The sequence below is a fragment of the Thunnus albacares genome, chromosome 14, assembly GCF_914725855.1.
Source record: "Thunnus albacares chromosome 14, fThuAlb1.1, whole genome shotgun sequence".
Lineage (NCBI taxonomy): Eukaryota > Metazoa > Chordata > Actinopteri > Scombriformes > Scombridae > Thunnus > Thunnus albacares.
The window spans coordinates 22,140,334-22,160,565 of NC_058119.1; the positions used below are offsets into that span (position 1 = coordinate 22,140,334).

The window sequence follows — 20,232 nt, forward strand, 5'->3', positions numbered from 1 at the left end:
ACAAATTTCTTAGTGAAAAGAGTCAACAAATTGTGACAGAGGCTCAGTAAGACACAATCAGGCAGAGGGGAGGATTGACAGTGGATTTATGTACTTTGGGCAGGCTATAAAAGACAGGACATGTAGGGCAATCAACAAGCAGGAAGTCTTTATCTTTTTCTGTTATCAAACCCCTTTTGAAAGCAGAGTCAATATATTCATAAATTTGATTCTTGGAGTTGTCAGTAGGGTTTGACTTAAGAGTTATACGCCTCAGATAGTTGACTTCTCATGCTAGAACTGTATTGCTCAGAACCCATAACCACAACCGACCCGCCTTTATCAGCTGGCCGAGTGATGATCTCTGTCCTAGATTCCTAGATTGCTCGGAGCTTTTAATTCAGATTCATTTACATTCCTTTTAACATCATGTGAAATCTGGTTTATTTCAGCTAAATCTTTTTCCACCAATTTGCGGTAGGTGAGTATGGTGGGATTCAGATTGGATGAAAACGAGGATTTCTTTTTAAAGGGAGTTGCTTCTCTATTGATGTTAGTATCAGCAACATAGCTAGATAGGACACTTGACCTGGTAGAGAACAAGTGTTTGAGATGCATCAACTTTTAGTTTAAATGGGTCGATATTGTTAGCTGGGGAAAAGCTAAGACTCTTACTCAGCACCGATCTTTCATCTTGAGAGAGACTCACATCAGAGATCACTGTCTTCCTGTTGCGCTAAAAGCGGTGGATGATGGTGAGACCTGCGGTGTCCTCTTGTGCCCCACCGTGGCGCGGCTTCTTTGGTTTGTTCTGGGTGGTTGTAAAAAAAACCTCCACGTCGCTCCCGTCTGATGACTCTCTCAAGCTGGTGGTGGAAAACCTTCTTTCACTTTGGAGAAATTAGAGGGTCGTCTGCTGGAGAATTTCTTCCTAACCACATGCCAGTCATAGACTTTGCCCTCTGCAGTATCTTTTGTGTCACACTCATATTTTCTCATTTTGTAGGCTTGGAGGTCTCTGTGGAGAATGAGGATGGGGATTCAGAGATCTTTTTTGTGATTCAGTAAAAAGTCTCTTGATTGACCTTGCCCATCAATTCTTCTTCAAGTGTCTTAATTTCAATGGTCAATGGTCTTTTTCTTTTTCTGCTTTTGTTTTTTCAATGATCAGAAGCAATAGATCTAAGGAGCATTTGTTCAAAATCTGTTCCCATTTCTTTCCCATTTTCATTTGTCTTCTGAGCCAAAGAAAGGTGTTTTGTTGATCCTCAGGCCACGTGGAATGAGCTTCCCTCTCCAGTATTCAGAGAGAGTGATAATGCCAGAAAAATCTAATTTCTTTCTTTTTGAGGTCTTCAAGGTCTCTGGTGAGAGACCAAGTAGATTGCACCAATGGCTGAAAAATGTCGTTAAAAAGGGAGCATGGGACTATTAAGTTTGCACCTTCTTCTTCAGTGTATGTTAGAGTCTCTGATCTTGCATCATTTTCCTCTGGAAGTTTGCCGTCCTCAAGCTGAGAAGCGCCTGATTCAGCTGCATTTTGCTGGAAGATGCACAAAGAACCCTGTTTCAACTAAAATTGTACCCTCTTTTTGCCTCGTTTTGATTTCTGATCCCGTCACTTGTGTGTGAGTGTCAGCTTCATGAATTCTCTGATAGCAAGTAAATTTTAGAGCTTTTTCCTCTCTAAGATCAAACTTCTTTGTGAAAATAGACCCATAAAAACCCCCAAACACTGGCTCTCACCCAAATGAGTTCTCACTTCTGTGATGACAGGCCCATTTATTTTTAGTAAGCTGAATTTTTGATGGAGATGGGGGATATAGAGTATGCGGGAGAAAAGACCTCAGCATCTTTCTCCTCTTTACAGTGTCCCTCTCAGCTTGTCTCTTGATAAGAGAGAAGTTATGCAAGGAATATAAATTATCCATATAAATAATGAATAATATAGAACAATGGTTATTTTTTGCCATGTACAAGAACACTTTTACCGTATACTAAAGATACTTTCAAGCAGACCAGACCTGCTTTTATCAGAAGTCGCCTCAAAACCACATTTGAGTTCTCGTCCACAGTTAAACAATTATTTGCTTTAGAAATACAACTATGACTAGTGTTAATATCAGCAGTATTTTACACTATTACTGCTGATTTCAATTAATTTAATCTACATAAACTAACCAGTCTGTAAAACTGCGAAAAGTTTGTTTCAAAAAAAAGAAATCATATTTGCTGAATATTTTGTTCAACTTTATTTCATTATTCATAGTTTTAAAGAGCATCAACAGATGATGTTTTAGCTCTACATTCCACCATAATAATTAAATATGCTTCATTATTGCTTGATACCAGAAGTCGTGGCTCTGCTTTACTTGATGTTTGATTTGTCTTTTTCCGTGGACTCAGCAGGTTCTGTGATGAATGAATAAAAATGAATTTCAATCACCGCAAAAATACTCTAAATGCACATTTTCCTCCCTCGGTTTTCTCACTCTGCCCCCGCTCCTCCTGTCACCTCTACTGACATCTGTTTTTTTGTTCTTATACAGTGCAATGATTCATTTTCACAGATTTATTTTTATTAAAATAATTTAGGAAATAAAACTGTGAAATTGACAGTGATTCCTTCAATCAGTCTAATTTAGCCATGGGTCAAGAAGGACATATACAGTTTCAGTATTTATTTAAATATCCTTAATTGTGGGTATGTATCGCTGAAACAATCTTCGGCTGAAAGAGTTTTATATCTGTTTTGTAATGTAGTAAGTTGTTGCTCTGTGAATGACGTTTTCCTACACAAAAACCTCAAACAAACAAACAAAAAAATACAATTAAAAGAGAAATTCATAGAATTCACCAAACTGTACTCATTGTCTACTTGTTTCTAAACGTGTTTTATTCATTTTGACTGGATCACTCTGCTTCAATCTGGTGTATTTAAGTTCATTAGAGGGAAGCTTTTGATTAAAGGAAATAAGAAAGAATAAATAATAATACCATTTTGGGAAACTAATAAAATAATAAAAAATCTTGATAAAAAAAATTAACAAAAAACATTTTTATGTAAAAATTACATGAAATTGTGTACATTGTTTTTGCAAAGTGGTGTTCTGTAATTTAGTTCTTTATAATAATTCTCCCTTTTTTCCATAATGAGATGACTCAGAAGTTTTAGAGCATTGGATATATACTATATCTACTAGTATACAGATATCTTCCAGTCTGAAGGTGCCTTTAGGGAACATGTGTTTAAGTTTGTGGAAGCTGGAAGCAAATAGAAATTACTTCCTGACAGAGATCGTCTGCATTGCAAACATTGAAAACTTACTAAGAGTTTCATATATTTGGTGTTCGCTCCTTATTAATAGTCAACTTGTATCTCATGTCATGATGATGATGATGATGATGATATTTTAAAGTGAAGACAGACCAACACGTTAAATCATGCAGGCAAACCAATGTAACAAATGTAAAAACGTTCCTCTGCAGCCATTAAAGGCAAAAAAATCATTGCTAAAAACTGGTCTAAAGTCCATTGGATTGGAAAGTCCATGGATTTACAAAAAGTATGTTTTATTATGGAAATAATATGCAAAAAATCATTCTTTACTGTGCTCATGGGTTTTAAAATAAGGTAATTATACATGGCTTTCATGCAGTGTATGTATTGTGTATGTGGCTGTAGTGTTTATATATGACAAATACTACACAGCAGGAAAGATGGATAACTTTCATTTTGCATCAAGCACATCTATCCATGGCTTATGGAAATTATGAGTTCTGCTGAAAGATGTCTTTGAAAATCAGATTGCTTGGCTGGAGTTATCTGTTGTATAATTCATAATGATCCTGGCAGTTGATACAATAAGAACAGTTCATCAATTGCTTGAGGAAATTACTCTGAGACTGTTCCAACATCTGTGAAAGACTGTCCTTTTTCACTGTCGCTAAGAAACAATGCAAATATCTGGTTATGTGGCCTCAATTAATTAAATATGCACCATCTGCAATTTGAGGCACGTGTCTATTTTATGTGACATGCAAAGAGTCTTATACAAATGATTCAATAACAAACCAGTGGGTCATGCTGTTTTTAATGAAGCCTTCCAACAGAGATACAATTAAGTTCTTCTGTTGAGGCTCTCAAACTCTATTATGAGTTTGATTTGAGATAAAATCAAACCACTTGAGATATTTTTCCATTATAGTGCACTGGAAAAATAAGTCAAGCTTATATACAAACATACGGCTGTCAGGTAACCTCCAAGCGTTCAATGCCATGACTGTTTGACACCAAAATCTGGGCTACAACCTCGGCTTCTCAGCGTGATGTTCCATTGTTAACCAACAGGAACACCTGGGATAAAGGCCGGTGAGTCTTAAAGACCACCACTGTTGCCTAATCTAAATGGTGCACCCAGTGCAGCCTCAGCTATCCAAGTAATCTGGATATTACTGGATTCCAGCTGAGTTCACAGTAAACTGTTGCCTGATGAGTCTTCCATGTTTCAAGAGAAGATGTCTTCTTTGTCCAGTTCAGGTGAAGCAGGTCTAGAAATGTCAAAGAGATGCTGCGGAGATCCAGCAGCTGATTTCCTCACTTTGAGGAGTTGAAGCGCCTCAGTGAGTTGCGCCTCCAGCCCAGACATTCGAACATTTAGGCTCTTGAGGTCGTCCTTCAGCTCCAGCTTGAGCTCCTGAAGTGAAGCCTGAAGCGTTTGCTCTGGGATGGGGTAGAAGGGGTGTCGGGTCTCAGGAGGCTGGACCGGACTGCGGTCCTGCGGGGTCAAGCGCAAGTCACCAACTTTGTCCAATCGCAGGTCACTTTTGGTGATACCGCTGTCACATGAGTCTGTCTTCTTTAGAGACATCTGTGATTCGTGCCCCTTGGTCCGTTCAGGCAAAGTCTCCATGGATTCGGCTTTTGACACTTTGTTCCAGTTGTCAGCTTTGGCCACGGACTCTTTGAAGCGACCCCAGCCTTTCACTTTGACTGGCTCAGCAGCAACTCGACATCCCACGAGGGAAATTGGAGACGGCACCTGCAGCTTCGCCTTGTCTTTAGGCGTACAGTTGGGGGGTGTTGAAGATGAAGGCGTGGAAGATGAGGGTGTTGCTGGGCTTTCTGTTACCGTGACAATGCTGGTGGTGGTAATGGCTGTGTTAGCTATAGGCATGTCCACGAACACCGATCCCTTCTCGATGTCATGTTCATCTAGCTCTGGCTTGTCTGACCCCAGGCGAGCTTCCTTCTGCTGTCGAAAGCGCTGGAAGAGTTTTCGTACCGGATGATCTGGTGGCAAGTTCAGAGGGGCTTCATTTTTACGTCTTTGTCGCTCCTCCTCCTCTCGTTTCACATCACTGATCTTTCGGAAGACGATCTACAAGAGAATTTAAAGTTCTTATGATTCACAAACACATGATATTGTAATGCATCTGTGTTGAGTCAGTTTAGTCTCCTGAGGTGAACAAATAATAGCATAACACCAGATTATAATCTATTTACATGGTCAGGTTTGTCTGGCTTATTGATTGTACATTTTATATGAGGAGGATTGTCTAGGATGTGTTTCAAATTGTGCGTGCTTTGTAAATGTCACCTCAAAGAGGCTACTCCCACGACACAGAGGGAAAGTTCATATCATGCCTCTGGCGTCAGTGGGTGACAACACACTGTTAGCTTATCATGCAGCTGCTAATAGACAACTGTTTTAAGCATTTGTGTTGCCAATTTTAGCTTTAGAGTTTTCCTTCTGTATCTTGGATTGATGTTGTTTGTATGCAACATGATGTCTGTAACTTGATCTTGTCTCTTCCCAATCAGACTGTAGTTGAGGATAGGTTCGCAATATTTCAAGTCAGGTCAGGTGCCCAAATGAATATCGACATGTTTTTCTTGTTGTAATCATTCCTCTGGTTCATTCTGGTCCACTGTCCTTGTTTCCCCGAATCTCTATAACGGAGCTGGTGAGTGCAAAATTAGCATGACCCATAGAGCAACAATGGCCATTTATGGGAAATACATCACATTGAAATAAACCAGAAGAAGAAGAGATCTCTTCATAATGCACATTCATTGTAAGTGATGGTGGACAAAATCCACAGTCCTTCTACTGTAGAAAAATGTATTTAAATTTATTTGAAGCTAATATGAGGCTTCAGTCGTCCAAATTGGTCAAATCAAGTCAATGTCTTTGAAAGTTTCTCTCTCTATAATGCCAAATTCCCTCTTTTTGTTACAATCCTTCCACTGCAGCTGAGCAGGAAAACCCTCTCCGTCGAGACACAAAGAGGGATCTTTTTACTAAGACGACTAACTGTGGAAGATATCCCCTTTATTTGACTAACTCTGATGGCTGAAGCCTCTTATTATCTTCGGATAAACCTTTAAATAAATTTTTGCTCAAAATGAGGACTGTGGATTTTGTCCCCCATCACTTACGTTGTAAGTGCATTTTGAGGGGATCTTCTAATGGTCAGTATGAACAGGAGGAATGATTACAGCAAGAAAAACATGTTTCAATGTTCATTTGGGCACCTAACTATTGTTTTAAGACAGACTTAAAAAATTGTGAGCCTGTCCTTTAAAGGTTAAATACACTTTTTATTTTATCTTGTTAGCATTCAACTACAGCTCCCATGATTACATGATACAGTTGTTGAAAGATAACAAAATAATTGATTATTAAGTATGAAAGTATATGTTTAACTTGGAAGTAGTAGTTTGACAAAACAATCCCACTTACTAGCCTTTTCTGGAGCTTTCAACCATATCACATGGTCTTCAAAAGTAGCTGTTCCTTTTTTGAGCCATTGTTCAAACTTTACAATCCAGTACAATTTTAGATGTACTTATAAAGGAAACAGAGTGACATTAAAGAAAACACAATCTGCATACCAGCACCTGTAAAGTTCATTAACAAAATAACTGGCTGCTGGTTATAGCTTCATATGTAGCGTGCAGACATGAGAGTGGTATCAATCGTCTCATCTAACTTGCAACAAGAAAGCCAATAGGCGTATTTGCCAAAATATTTATTTCTTTAACTGAGAGAATATGAACAGAAAGGCATCATGTTTCGTATTTTCCATCTATGAGAAAGTACCTTGTCTGGCTACAGGAACAGAGAGTGTCTGGAAAAAAAGAGCTAATGAGGTCGTTTTTTCTGTGTTCAGGAGAAGAGTATTTAAACGGAAATTTTGTGATAGCTCCAAGTTCGGGCACTGTGACATGCACTGACGCTTTAAAAAAAAAAAAAAAGTCCAAGCCCAGATAGGTAAAAGTTTTTTTAAATACATTTTTTATCATCTACTCTTTTGCCTTTCCTGAGCACGAGGCTGAATTACAATAAGCACAAAATCTCTCAATCTATCATTTCTGAAAACATCCATTTCTACGTCTCTAAGCACCCATGTTCTCGCAACTTACACCACTTGAAAGCCGAACGTATCGTGTGCTGGATTTCCCAAGTCAGACACACAACCTCCTGAGCTCCAATTGAAGGCAGCTTTTGGCTTTTTATTCAATCCATCTCAGGATTTCCCTGCCGTACACTTTCAGAAAGTATAGGACCCTGGTGAATGGTTAGTTCAATGCAGCAGATGAAATTGCCTCTTCATATGCAGGCAATTCAATCTCAGTTGCACTCTCTTGGACAGGCTAACCTTTTTATGAATGAGGTAATGATTGGTAGCTACACTTGTGTTGTTGATCACAGCCGTTCATTTCTGAATGAAGGATGTGAGAGTGGCTTTAATATATGGTGACAATTTAATGGAACTGTGTTTTTTGTGTTGTTTAGCTGTTTAATATGTTTGAGCTCTGACTGTAGGAGGCGTCAATCTGTTATTATGGAAACTCCTGCTCTAAATGAAGCAACAGGACATTTTCTAAAGCAATTGTGTGCTAAATATTTATGGTAGCAGGAGAAGCAGTAGGGAATGATGAAGAAGAAAGAAAAAAAAAAAGGATAGTTAAAGGGGTCATATCATGCTTTTTGTGATTTTCTGTTATTTATTTACTGTTATAATGTTGGATATTGATGTTAAACTCAGTCAAAGTTCCAAAACTTGAGGTGAACGCATGTAAAAATGCTCCCTGAAAGTCCAAAGCGAGGGCTTCAGCCTGCTCTGAATGCTCTGTTTGCAATGCTACCTCTACTTCTACATTGAACGGACGTCAGATTATTTGCATACTCCTACAAATGGCTGTTTGTAGTCTTTTTAGCTAAGGTTGTTCCACGGGTTGCTCATGTTGTCCACTCACGTATTGTGGATCTTTTTCAGGCTCAAACATGTACTGATGTATTTGAGAAGTTTCCATTCTGAGTAAAGAACGAGAAAAAGAAATGAAATCCTACCACTACTGTTTGTTAACTGTTTGTATAACAGCCAGAGGCTGAACTGAGGGGCTGCATAAAGAGCCAGTATCATATAAGTAGAGTTTTTTGAACTGTAGAATCATGCAAAGATATGCAAGTAGAGCCCCAGCTTTAGAGACACTGATGGATGGATTTTGTTACCTTCGGACAGAGCCAGACTAGCTGTTTCCCCTGTTGTCTTTGTGCTAAGCTAAGCTAACAATCTCCTGGTTGTAGCTCCACAATTAACTGACAAACATGAGAGTAATATCAATCTTTGCATATACCTCTCAGCCTATTTCCCAAAATCAAACTATCTCTTTAACATGAGCAGTGTTGAACAAAAAACTGCACCTGTAGAGAGAAAAGCCATTACTGTACTTGCTCACCATTATTACTATGTGATCTCTGGGGAGCACAGTGCAAAAACACCACAGTAATTATAAATTGTCACCATAATAAAAAGTGCAAGGTGTCCACATTAAGTAAAAGCTCTTATTAAAGATAATGGCCTAGAGGAAGAGTAACAGGTCAGTGGTAGATGAAAATCTAATTAATCATATTTCAAGAAGCAGACAAACCATGTGGAAAAGAGAAAGTTTAAAATCTTTATTTTCTTATGAAATTTTACTGTATATTAAATGGCTATTGCTGAAAAATGCTGAACATCAGATATGACTTCATGAAAAGTTTAAGGTTTATAACTTTAAACTAGATTTAGGCACAATTTACAAACAAAATTAATTTCTCAATTTCATAGAACAGACTATATAATCAGCTGCCAGCGTATTAGGTACACCTAGAACTGTAATTATGTCAGTCTAATACAACAGCCCTGCAATAAATACAACCTTCATTAAGGTTATGGTTTGTGTTGAAACTGTTATAGAGGTGTTGATTAAACTTCATGGTAATTTTGGAAGCTGTAGATGATTAATTATATTGAGGTATACTGAGACGAGGTCAACAACATACAACATTATACATACATTGTCAGTATAACAAACAGCTTTACAGCCAATTGTACCAAAATAACCTGGAACTGAGTATTCTAGCTATGTTGATATTGTCATAATTTTTTACTTCCTTTTCTTTTCTTTTTAGCCATTTTCGTGATTGTCAAGAAAATGGTAATGCAATAAATTATGTGCTTTAAATATTTTCTTTTTTTAAAATATTGTGTACACTTAAAGGACACAATTCATGCAGTTCAATATTTTCTAGCTATTAAAGTTGTTCTTTATACTATAAATGTTGCTAGAGGTCTGATCTCTGGACTTTTTTCCCTTCTCCGTGCACCTTGGAAGTAGGTGAAGTTGTGCCAGAAACTCCTACTCTGCATCTACAGTTCAATATTTTCTAACAAGCTCTACGTATGTAGCTGTTGTGGAAGTGAGGGAGCTGATATCTGAACATTTCCAACATAAAAGTGTTGTATAAAGAACCCAAATCTGACTGCGTGTCTATTTGAGTTCACTGTAACTTTTTTTTCCTTTGGTGTTTGAAGAGTCACTCACCCTCTTACGCAGGTTGTAAGTGAGCAGCAGGTTTCTTGAGAAGTGGTTGGAGAACGCTGTGTAGAACTCCAGCACCTTCTGCAAAGCATCGCGTTTGATGACGTGGAGGTCGCAGTAGGTCAGAGCTCGGACGTTGGCGCAGGCTTGAGCAAGAGTCACCTCTTTCCAGAAAACATCCCCAAATACATCTCCCTTACCTGCAGAGGGAAGGCTGAAATTAAGCCTGTGTTTTCTAAATGTTTGCTCGTCACGGTAAAGAAAAGATCATTTCGGAACAATTTCTAACAAGGCATCTTTTATAAAGGGGTTTGTAAGTTGTAACTAATGGCTTTATTAATCAATACATCATTTGCTGCTTCCATATATCAGTCAGATGCCCTTTATTAGATCAAATTTGGTTGTAAAATCCTACTTGCAGGTGTTAATCCTTTCTAATTGGTAATAACAATTGTAAATACTGTTAATCTATTAATAGATACTCATAGCTTTCTCACTTTCTAATAAGCCATCATGTCTGTAGTTAACAGTGTTAATAAGTTGTCAATAAATGTATTTTGTTCCAAATATTTACCAACATTTTGGTCTAGAAATAGGTGTCCAAGTTGTCGATCCAGTCAAAGAGATTTTTCAGTCTTGCAACCCAAAAGTAGATCTTAATAATGGCTTAGTAAATGACTTATGGAAGAACAGGTTCACGTTAGTTCAAGTCTGTCTTAAGGTAATACTCACATGCCCATATGTAAAGTGAGAGAGTTATTGTTCGCTGTAATTGGTCCATACTGACCTCAAAGAAAAACATATTTCAATGTAAGTGATGGAGGACAACATCCGCAATCCTCCTCCTGTCCAAAAATGCACTCAGAAGTTCAGCCAAAGTCAAAATGAGGTTTTAGTAATGGTAGTTAGTCAAATCAAGCGTCACTCTTTATGTCATCATCCTTCTGCTGAGGCTCAAACACAGCAAACAGTCTGTAAAGCACAAAGAGGGAGTTTTGTAGTAAAAGGCTGTAACTTTTAACTCAGACTGCTGCAGCCTCATATGAACCTCTGCTGAACTTTAGAAGTTATTTTTACACAGAATAAGGACTGTATATTTTGTCCACCATCACTTAAATTGAAAGTGCTTTGAGAAGAGATCTCTTCACTGCCAGTATGGACAGGAGTAACAACAAAACTCTACATGGGCATGTGTGTTGTATAAAGATGGACTTGAAAACCTATCTTTTTACCACTAATAAAGCCAGTAGTTACACCTTATTAACCCTTTTATAAAGGATGCCTTGTTAAAAAGTGATACTGGTAATTTTTAATCAACCATGTAATCACTTGATTTTGCCCCACACACCATTACGCTCTGTTTGCTTGTAGTTTTAAAGAGAATTGGATCCTTAAATTCAAGTAATAACAGACTAGATAAAGGGGTAAACATGTTTTTTTTACATCAGGGCACCTCAGAGTGTAATATCAGAATTAAAGGACCAGTCTGTAGGATTTAGTGGCATCTAGAGGTGAGGTTGCAGAATGCAACCGACCAAATACCCCTCCCCTCAACCCCTCCCCTTCCAAGCGTGTAGGAGAACCTATGGTGGCCACAAAACTCGCAAAAAATGCGAAAGGCCCTCTCTAAAGCCAGTGTTTGGTTTGTCCGTCCTGGGATACTGTAGAAACATGGCGGTGCAACATGGTGGGCTCCGTGGAAGAGGACCCGCTTCCTATGTAGATATAAAGGGCTCATTCTAAGGTAACAAAAACACAACAATTCTTGGTTTCAGGTGATTATACACTAATAAAACATATGAATATTATATTCAATTTCTGCCAATAAGTCTCCCAAAATCTTACACACTGGTCCTTTAAAAGATGACATAGCACACAGTTACCTGCAGCTAAATATGGGTTGCACACTGAATGGTGGTTAACCTGTTGACCAGGACAATATTTATACAGTTTTTACGACATTTTGCCACCTGGTATAAAAAGTCTGTAGCACATTAGATAATTTAAGTATTTGTAAGTGCTCAACGTGTTGACACTTGTGCAGCACAGTCAGAGCTGACCACGGCAGTGAGTCATCGAGAGCGCTATTTAAAGTCTGAAAGGCTCAACATGGCCATAAAACAACAACAAAAAAAACCCATTAAGTATATAATGACTCAACACAATTTGCATCCAAATCAACAGCTTCTCATACATGATGAATGCAGCAAATATTCATGAATTTGATTTTATGTGTCTGAAACATCTGATTAGTTCTTTGAAACACTTGATGACAACTTGTATAAAATGCAGCCTACAAAAGTGAAAAAAAAAAGCATTAAAGTTGCAAAAGCATCAATAAACCTATCACTGATACACAGATGAGTTACAGTGATAAATGACATTTAGAGCTGTTGCACAGTATTTGGCCATTAAGATTAGTCTGAGATTTAGATGAGATGTAACTTCTCACAGGTATACTTTACATGTTGTTTCTCCTCCACAGTGCCATTAGGATGTTAATGAGAATGCGATTCATAGTAGTGTTTTGTTTATCACTTGGGGCTCCATCTGGGTCAATGGTATCAGCCTGGCAGTATATTACTTGTTGGAAGAAGGAACTTATAGCTGGTTATTGACAGAAAACAGCCAAGACGGTTTCACTGGGGTTGCTAGAACACGCCATCCATTACTCACTGAATCAATTATTCAGCAAATTAATGGATGAGGTTTTAAAAAGCAAATACTCTGCTGGGATTTAATCTAACCAGCATAAGCAAAGAAAAAGATCCTCTCTTTTGCATCTTGATAAAGGTGACAAAGATAAAGATAAAAAGTATGGTAGACTCATTTCTTAGACATCAAGGTGCGATGGAAGAGTGGCTGGGCAAATTAGTGAAACTTGTTCCACAAATAGATGAAAATTGCCTATAATGCAGGTGAGAACTGAGCACCCACAGCCATATGTTAATAGTTTTTGTTTTCATTTGTCACAGGTATTGATCCTGACCTTTTGCTTGTGGCCCTCTGTACAACACTTGTTTGACAGCTCATTCTCCTCAGACAGAAAAACACTAAACCGAAGTCGCACAAATGCTGAAACACCACCCAAGGCTCAGCCAGAAAGTTTTATAATAAGACTTTATAATGAGATATGGGAGTTTTATTGTATCATTGTCTGTGTTTTGTAATATTTTGTGTGTATTGCAAAAACAAAGTGTTGATTTGTGTTCTAAAAACTCAAAAAAATATATCAGAATATAAAAATGTAGTAACTATGTACATGTCTTTTTGGCCAGGCTTGTGTTTAATACTGACATATGAGGGTTTTATATACAGACCACGATTGAAAAATTCATGAGCCATTCTGAAGAGTTTCCTTAAGACTGAAACTAAGATCAAGTTGGCCGGAGCGTATTCAAAATGTTTCTGAGAGGATCGGGTATCTGTGTTTGTCCAAATCCTGAGTTCATGACTCAGCAGATGACGATCCCCAAAGGGCTCAGCTTTCACTGCAGTCAGAAACATTTTAGAAAGTGCTGCTGCACAGAAAGAAAAAAAAAAAGGAGGATTTTAAAAAAGTCTTCTAACAAACTAAATGTTGTACTATGATGCAAAAATGTTTTCTTACAACAGTGCTGGAGGCCCGTTTGTCTGAAAGGCCTGTCTGCTGTCATCGATGCCCATCCTTTTGGTGTTGATGTGACTCTCAGATGACAAATTCAGTTAGGGGCAAGATAACAGCAAATCTGCATCTTGTATTTTTGGTTTCAGTTGTATTTTAAGAGACCAATCTTTTATACACACATACCATAACTTTGTATTCTGAAAAATTAGAGCAGATCTGGGACAGGTCCTTCGACAGTTGGGGGATGAGAAGCCTTTACTGCCTCTTTGATGAAATAAACTGAAGTGATTAATTCCATTATTTATTATATCAATCCTCTGATTAGAGCTGAAGCAATTAGTCAATTAATCGATGAGTCAACTGACAGAAAAGTAATTAATCGAATAATCGAATAATTGTTTCAGTTATTTTTCAAGCCAAAATACTGAAAAAATGCTGAATATTCTCTAGTTCCAGTCTCTCAAATGCAAAGATTTGTTGCTCTTCTTTGTCTGTGTCATTGTAAACTGAATATCTTTGGGTTTTGGACTGTTGAAGATGTCATCTTGGGCTCTGGGAATTTGCAATGGGGATTTTTTTTTCTCATTTTGTGACACTGCATAGACTAAAAAAATTAATCAAAAAATTAATAATTAGATAAATTGATAATGAAAATGATCGTTAGTTGCATCTCTACTTCTGATTTCAATTTAGATAGAAGATATACATAAAAAATTTGGAAAATTTCTTCAAAAGGGTCTCAGAAGTCCTGGTTTCATTAAATTATTCAAGTGCATATGGCCACAACTATGTAAAGAAAAATATTAAAAACTCTTGCAAACTGTTTTAGGTCAGAAATATTTGCAAAAAAAAGAGATTAAGTACTTAAAGTCACAGTGAAACATATTAAATCAAAAGCACGTACCCACATTTACTGTAAACTCTTGTTTAGACAATACTACAATACAATACTTTCAGGAGTTTCAGGGTTGTTTGAATAAAAGTGCTCAACTCACCTAAAATGGCAACCACCTCATCATCTTGAATGACCTCCAGCGATCCTGACACCACAAAACAGAGGCTGTCCACACTTTCGCCAGCGTGGTAGATCAGGTCGCCAGGCGCACAGTGGATGGTCTGAAACTCCATGGCAAGCGCTCTGAGACACCCGTCGCTGGCCAGTCGGAAAGCCGGGTGCTCTTTAAAAACCTTCCGGTTGAGATGAACACAAATATCTGCTCTCATGTCCTTGGGACAAATCTGCAACACCTGGAAAAGCAAAGTTTGCAAAGATGAAAAGTCTGACTGATTTGTTTTTTATCCGGTTATACTGAAGGACATGTCCTCAGTATTCTTCTTGGATTTTGGGGGATTTAAGGAGCTGAGAAGGGATTTATATTCCACAATTACCCTAAAATTACATGGTGAGTTTTTCAACACTGCATCCCACAGTTGATATTCTTAAATCTGACAAATAAATCTGAAAAATAACACAAAATACAGGGATAGAATATTTCTCCAGCAAAATTCTGTCCCTTGCGTTGTGGATCATACTTTGAAATAGCATGTCGACAATTGTGGAGGAAGATAAAATTAAAAACAGGAAATATTATTATTATAATATTTTTGGTTAAATAAATAGAGAGAAGGTGAAACACTTTAATTAATGAGCTGGTGGACAGTCTTCAATAAATTTTAACCTTATTCAAGACTTGGTCAAGTGTGAACAAACAGTGATGAGGTCACGTTCTTACAGTCAGAGGAAAAAGGACAAAAAAAGTTATTAAGTGGACCTTGAGTTGGGATTGTTTCATCAAAGGACAGGAGAAGGAAACTTAATGAAAGTGCAGAAAAGATCCTGGTAGACCTTTATCTGTAGTCACTTTTTCAATATGAATATTAGGAACTTAAATGTATGAGATAAGATCATTTGAGGACTGTTTTACATTTGGTGATAGCCATTATCGTAAATCCATGCTACATGTAGGTACTTGTTGAACTGTGTGTGAACGTCTCAAATGAATTTCCACAGTATCTGCCTCCAGGTTATTGTTCTCAAAAAACACATTAACTGTCACAAAAAAAAAAGAAAATATAGCAGGTGTTTTCAGACTACAGATAACACATTTAGAGTTTCTTTGTTTCTCAGTAACTATCTATCAGACGGTACTGAATGCAGTTTTTCCACTATAAACATTGTTTCATGTTGGAGTTTCACATGAAGGTCACATGGACGCTGCTACCGACCGAGTCCAGCCACCTCTCTGCTGAGTGTCACTGAGTGGCAGCGTGTTGTTCAAGTACACCTAATCAACAGGATGCCAGGCCATCGCAGGGCTCTGCCTTTAAAACAAATCTCTTTGAAGATGAATGTCAAGCAGAGAGGGATTATGTGCCATTTTTAGACCCTTTAGTGTGGCCTTAAGCCAAACAAATAAATGATATATAGATGCAGCGCAAGCTCAACACCTGAAGAGGAACACAATAAGTAACACAGTTTGATCATTTAGATTAACTACTTGGATGCAAAAGTTTAATAATTACAATATTCTTGACTTGTTAGATGTTAAGTTTCTAATTTGAGGAAAGCTGTACTCAAATCGACAAGTGATATAAATGCTTTCTGGCTTTAATATCAACCAGACCATCAGTTGAATATAGCTGCTTTCATACATGATTTCCACTTGCTGAAATCATTTTAGCATCATCTGAATGAGTAGGATGGCTGTCTGCTTTTCATAGGCTGACACATTTTCCAAAAAAAAAAAAAAACCACCTCATTACTTTTACAAAACAAAATAACAATAAAAAGATAAACTGAGAACAAATGAATGAAGCAACTTTTCAGTGACCCATTAGAGGATTAATTAGACATTTTTAGGAAAAATGCTTGTTTTCTTTCTTGCAGAGAAGATAGATACCACTCTCATATCTCTCCGTTAAATATGAAGTTAGGGCCAGGGGATGGTTAGCTTTGCTTAGCTTAGCATAAACACTGGAAACAGGAAATAACATCTAGTCTGGCTCTGTTCACATCTAAGAAAACCTGCCTACCAGCACGTCTAAACTGAAGTGTAAAAAATGACAAATTGTGGTTTTACAGGAGGTTATGTGCTGGAATATTTCTTGGCTGGGAGCAGTGACTTCCTTGAGTCCAGGCTAGCTGTTTCCCCCTGCTTGCAGTCTTAATGCTAAGCTAAGCTAACAATCCCCTGACCCCTGATTGAGTGGTAACAGTCTTCTCATCAATTTATGGCAAGAAAAAATGTTTAAAAAGTCAAAGGGAGAATAAACAATAATACTGAGGAGACATTTACAAGCACTTACATACTACAGATTTATGTACCTTTTCAGTGTCTATACCCCGTGACATGGACCAGGTTGAGGCAATGTAGTCCATGACCCTTTCGCTCAAGCCCTTGGGCACCTGGTAGAGCTTGAGGAAGTCACGGACGCTGTTCAACATCTCATGGTAACGGTTCGTGTTGGCGTACATCTGCTGGAAGATCGTTGTTACGTTACCAAAGATGGTGGCATACAGAAGAGCTGAGGAAAGACGGAGACAAGGAAAAGGAAGAAGTTTTAATTTTGAGAATCTGAAGCGTCATCAAACAGTCCGTGTTGGTCTTGAAAATGAAGGTGTTTGCAGAAGATAAGATATGAACTACCTCAATATGTACTATAACTTTACTCAGTCACACAAGAAATAATTACAATAATTACAAATTGTTAATATTATTATGGTGTATGTATGTATTGACATCATATGGAAAGAAATTTAAAAAGAGTGAAAGATGCAAATAATGTGTAATTTTGAGTAAAATCCTTCTGTCAGTGATTTTACTGAAAATTATCTGTATTCATTTCTCAGCTCATCCTGTGGCTCAGTGGGGGTTTGAAAGATTTATTAAAGGCTTATTAAAGCAAGGACACAATGCTGTAGTGGGATTTAACATGAACATAAACATAAAAGTTTAATACATCACTTACAAGGAAATGAAAAATTTTTGAGGGGACAAAAAGGACCCAAAAGAATGATTTGACAAGATATTAAATTTTCTGAAGTTGAGATTAAACACAAAAATCTCCAGAAATTGATTTACGAGACAATACCAATCTCAAAAACCTGGTATACAAGGACAGAAAACATCTCAGAGTCATGGTTAAAAAGCTGGATTTACAAGGACACAAAAATCAACAATACCTGGTTTATGAGGGCATAAATTTCCCCAAGACTGGGTCTTAAAAAACAAACATTTCCAAAATCTGAATTTAAAAGGACATCAATATCAAAAGCAAGGCCACATAATTCTCTATTAGAATTTAGGATTTAACATGAAACGCTGTATTTACAAGGACATGGAAATCTCCAAAAAATATTTTTAGGGACACAAAAAATGACAGGACATGAAATTTGAAAGATGAAAGTTGGAGAATTTTGAGATTAAATATAAAAATATCCAGAAATTGATTCTGGGTTTAAAAGGACATTCACTTGAATGAGAAAGTGTGTCCAAACTTTTGACTGCAAGATTTAAAAAATAAACATTTGCAAAATTTTAATTTAAAAGAACATACATTTTAAAGCTGAATTTACACTAAAATCTCCAAATGTGGGTTTAAAATCTGAGTGGACATAAAAATTGGTCCAGCACATTGGTCGTACAAGGTTCTCATCTCTCACTGGTGATTTATACACTACATTACATCACATGATGTATCAGACCAAATTTGCACTACAACAATATTGTTTAATGGGATGAGCCTGATTAATCACATGGGAAATTAACAATTACAACTCATCATTCCCTCCAAATGTAATCAGCAAAACTCTCACCAAAAGGGAAAAAAAAACACGAGTATGAGTGTGTGTAACCATCCATCCACATGTAGCTACATCCTACTAACTTGTCTTGTGATAGAGGAATTACAGAGAAGGAAAAGAAAGCATATAGCAGTGCATCTCTGAGGTGGTTGAACTGGTGCAACAGCTGGCGTGTGCGTGGATCAAAGCCATCAGATGTCTGCTCAGTGTGTGTAGTGTTCTCCTGGCAATCGAGCCCTAATTAGCCCTGCAAGAAGGGACGGAGAGGAAACATGCCAGCCACACATTTCAATTATCCTCAGATGATGACAGTAACCTGTGCATGTGTTTGTGTATGATGCGTTTGTTTATTTTTTACTGCGCACAATCAAAGTGTTGGAAAACCGCACAGGGAATAATACTAATAAAAAAAAGCTATCAAAACTCCCCAAGGGCGAGGATAACCACAACTTTCATCTTTTCATCACCACCGCTTAATGGTACCGCCGTGGTTATCAACCGCTGCAGTATACTGCAATTTGCTTTATCACTTAATATGTTTTTGTTTGTAACATGTTCTCAGTAGTGCACATTTGCAGGCATCAAAATCAGAAGAAGCTGAAAGCTTTTAAAAAGGTTTGAGCTGATTGAATCTAAGATGTTTTGACATTCGTCTCCTTTTGAGGGCTACCTCGAGCTTGAGCGCAGATGGCAACGCTCACTTCTCTGATAAGCAGAAAATGCTGTGACAAAGGAAATTCAATCGGTCCCCGCGGAAAATGGAGCTTCATCTAGTCCCCAACAACGCTCTTTACTTGCTGACGTACACAACTTTGTCGCAGTGTTGCTCAGCATCCAACAGCTGGCTTGTTTGAAGGTAGTTAAAAGACAGTTGTCAGAAACTCAATCCCAAGGCCAACAGTTGCTATAGAAACAAGACATATGCATGGTCCCCCCCCCCCGCCCCCCCTTCCCCATGCCATCCCCCCCCCCCCCCCCCCCCATCCCAGTCCCTCGTCACACTGTGATCTTCTACTGCCAGCACCGATCCAGTGCTGACGGTAAAAATAGAACAGTATCAGGGCATCCATATTTCATAGAGAACAGCCACGAACTACAGTAGATTGCATCTACAACTGAATCCTCCTGAGGCTGTCTGGTTTTTAAGATGACTTGTATCTCACAATGAAAAATGTAAAACAGAGACAAGTGTGCAGATGAGTTTTTGCCAGTTCTCCTGAGATTGTATTCATAAGCCTGAACAGCCAAAAGGTAGAGAGAGAGTGAGGGGATAATCATACTCTCGTCTCAGGGTTGAGACCGTGCCTGAAAAAAGTACAACAGAGGTGAAGAGTGATTGCAGAGGGATCGGAGGGAGCGCTGTGCTAAATTGATGTGGCGGTGTCAGTTATTGCTCCGAGGTGTTGCTCCTCCGCGTGCAGTCACACATAATGGCACCGCGCTGTACACTGCATTATGAGCCACACAAGCAGAAGATACCTTATAAATGTTTCATATCGAGATGCGGAAAGAAGGACATGCTGTGAAAACCTGCTTCCTTCTTAGCAGGTTCCTGTGAGTTTGTGGGGGCAGGTTTCTTAACAAAATAACAATCCAGTCAGTGTTATTTAGGTCTACAGTTCTGTGTGCAGGTAAACCAGAAGAGGTGACATAAATAGACATTATTCATGCTGTTAAAGGGAAACTTCACCGCTGTGATGATTTCTTAAAACTAGGTCACCTATGTAGAAGAAATGTGCAGTTATTTTTGAAATTGGTGCCATATGACTAGAAAAAACTGAGAAAAAGGTTGTAGATTCCCCATATCGCTCTTAAGGGTGAATCCTACAATAACAAGAATGCATTGCACACGTCCCATACAATCTGCTACTGATGGCGTGTTACGGAACGAAAGGCGGCATGTACGTTTCCCAGCAAAGTGGCCGGTTAGCAGAGACAAAGTTCATGAGTTATATCTCTTTACTGAGG

General features: G+C 38.0%; 1 protein-coding gene across 2 annotated transcripts in view; it reads right to left on the reverse strand.

Moving 5' to 3' along the window:
* Positions 1-3,989: 3,989 nt before the first annotated feature.
* kcnh1a (potassium voltage-gated channel, subfamily H (eag-related), member 1a) overlaps positions 3,990-20,232 on the reverse strand; it is a 43,081-nt gene continuing 26,838 nt past the window's right edge. For both annotated transcript variants that reach the window (XM_044373630.1, XM_044373629.1), the window contains 4 exons: positions 16,786-16,985; positions 14,456-14,708; positions 9,857-10,053; positions 3,990-5,360 (listed from right to left, as the gene is read on the reverse strand). In XM_044373630.1, coding sequence (XP_044229565.1) covers positions 4,488-5,360; positions 9,857-10,053; positions 14,456-14,708; positions 16,786-16,985 — 1,523 coding nt within the window. In that variant the 3' untranslated portion in view covers positions 3,990-4,487. The remainder of the gene's footprint in view (positions 5,361-9,856; positions 10,054-14,455; positions 14,709-16,785; positions 16,986-20,232) is intronic.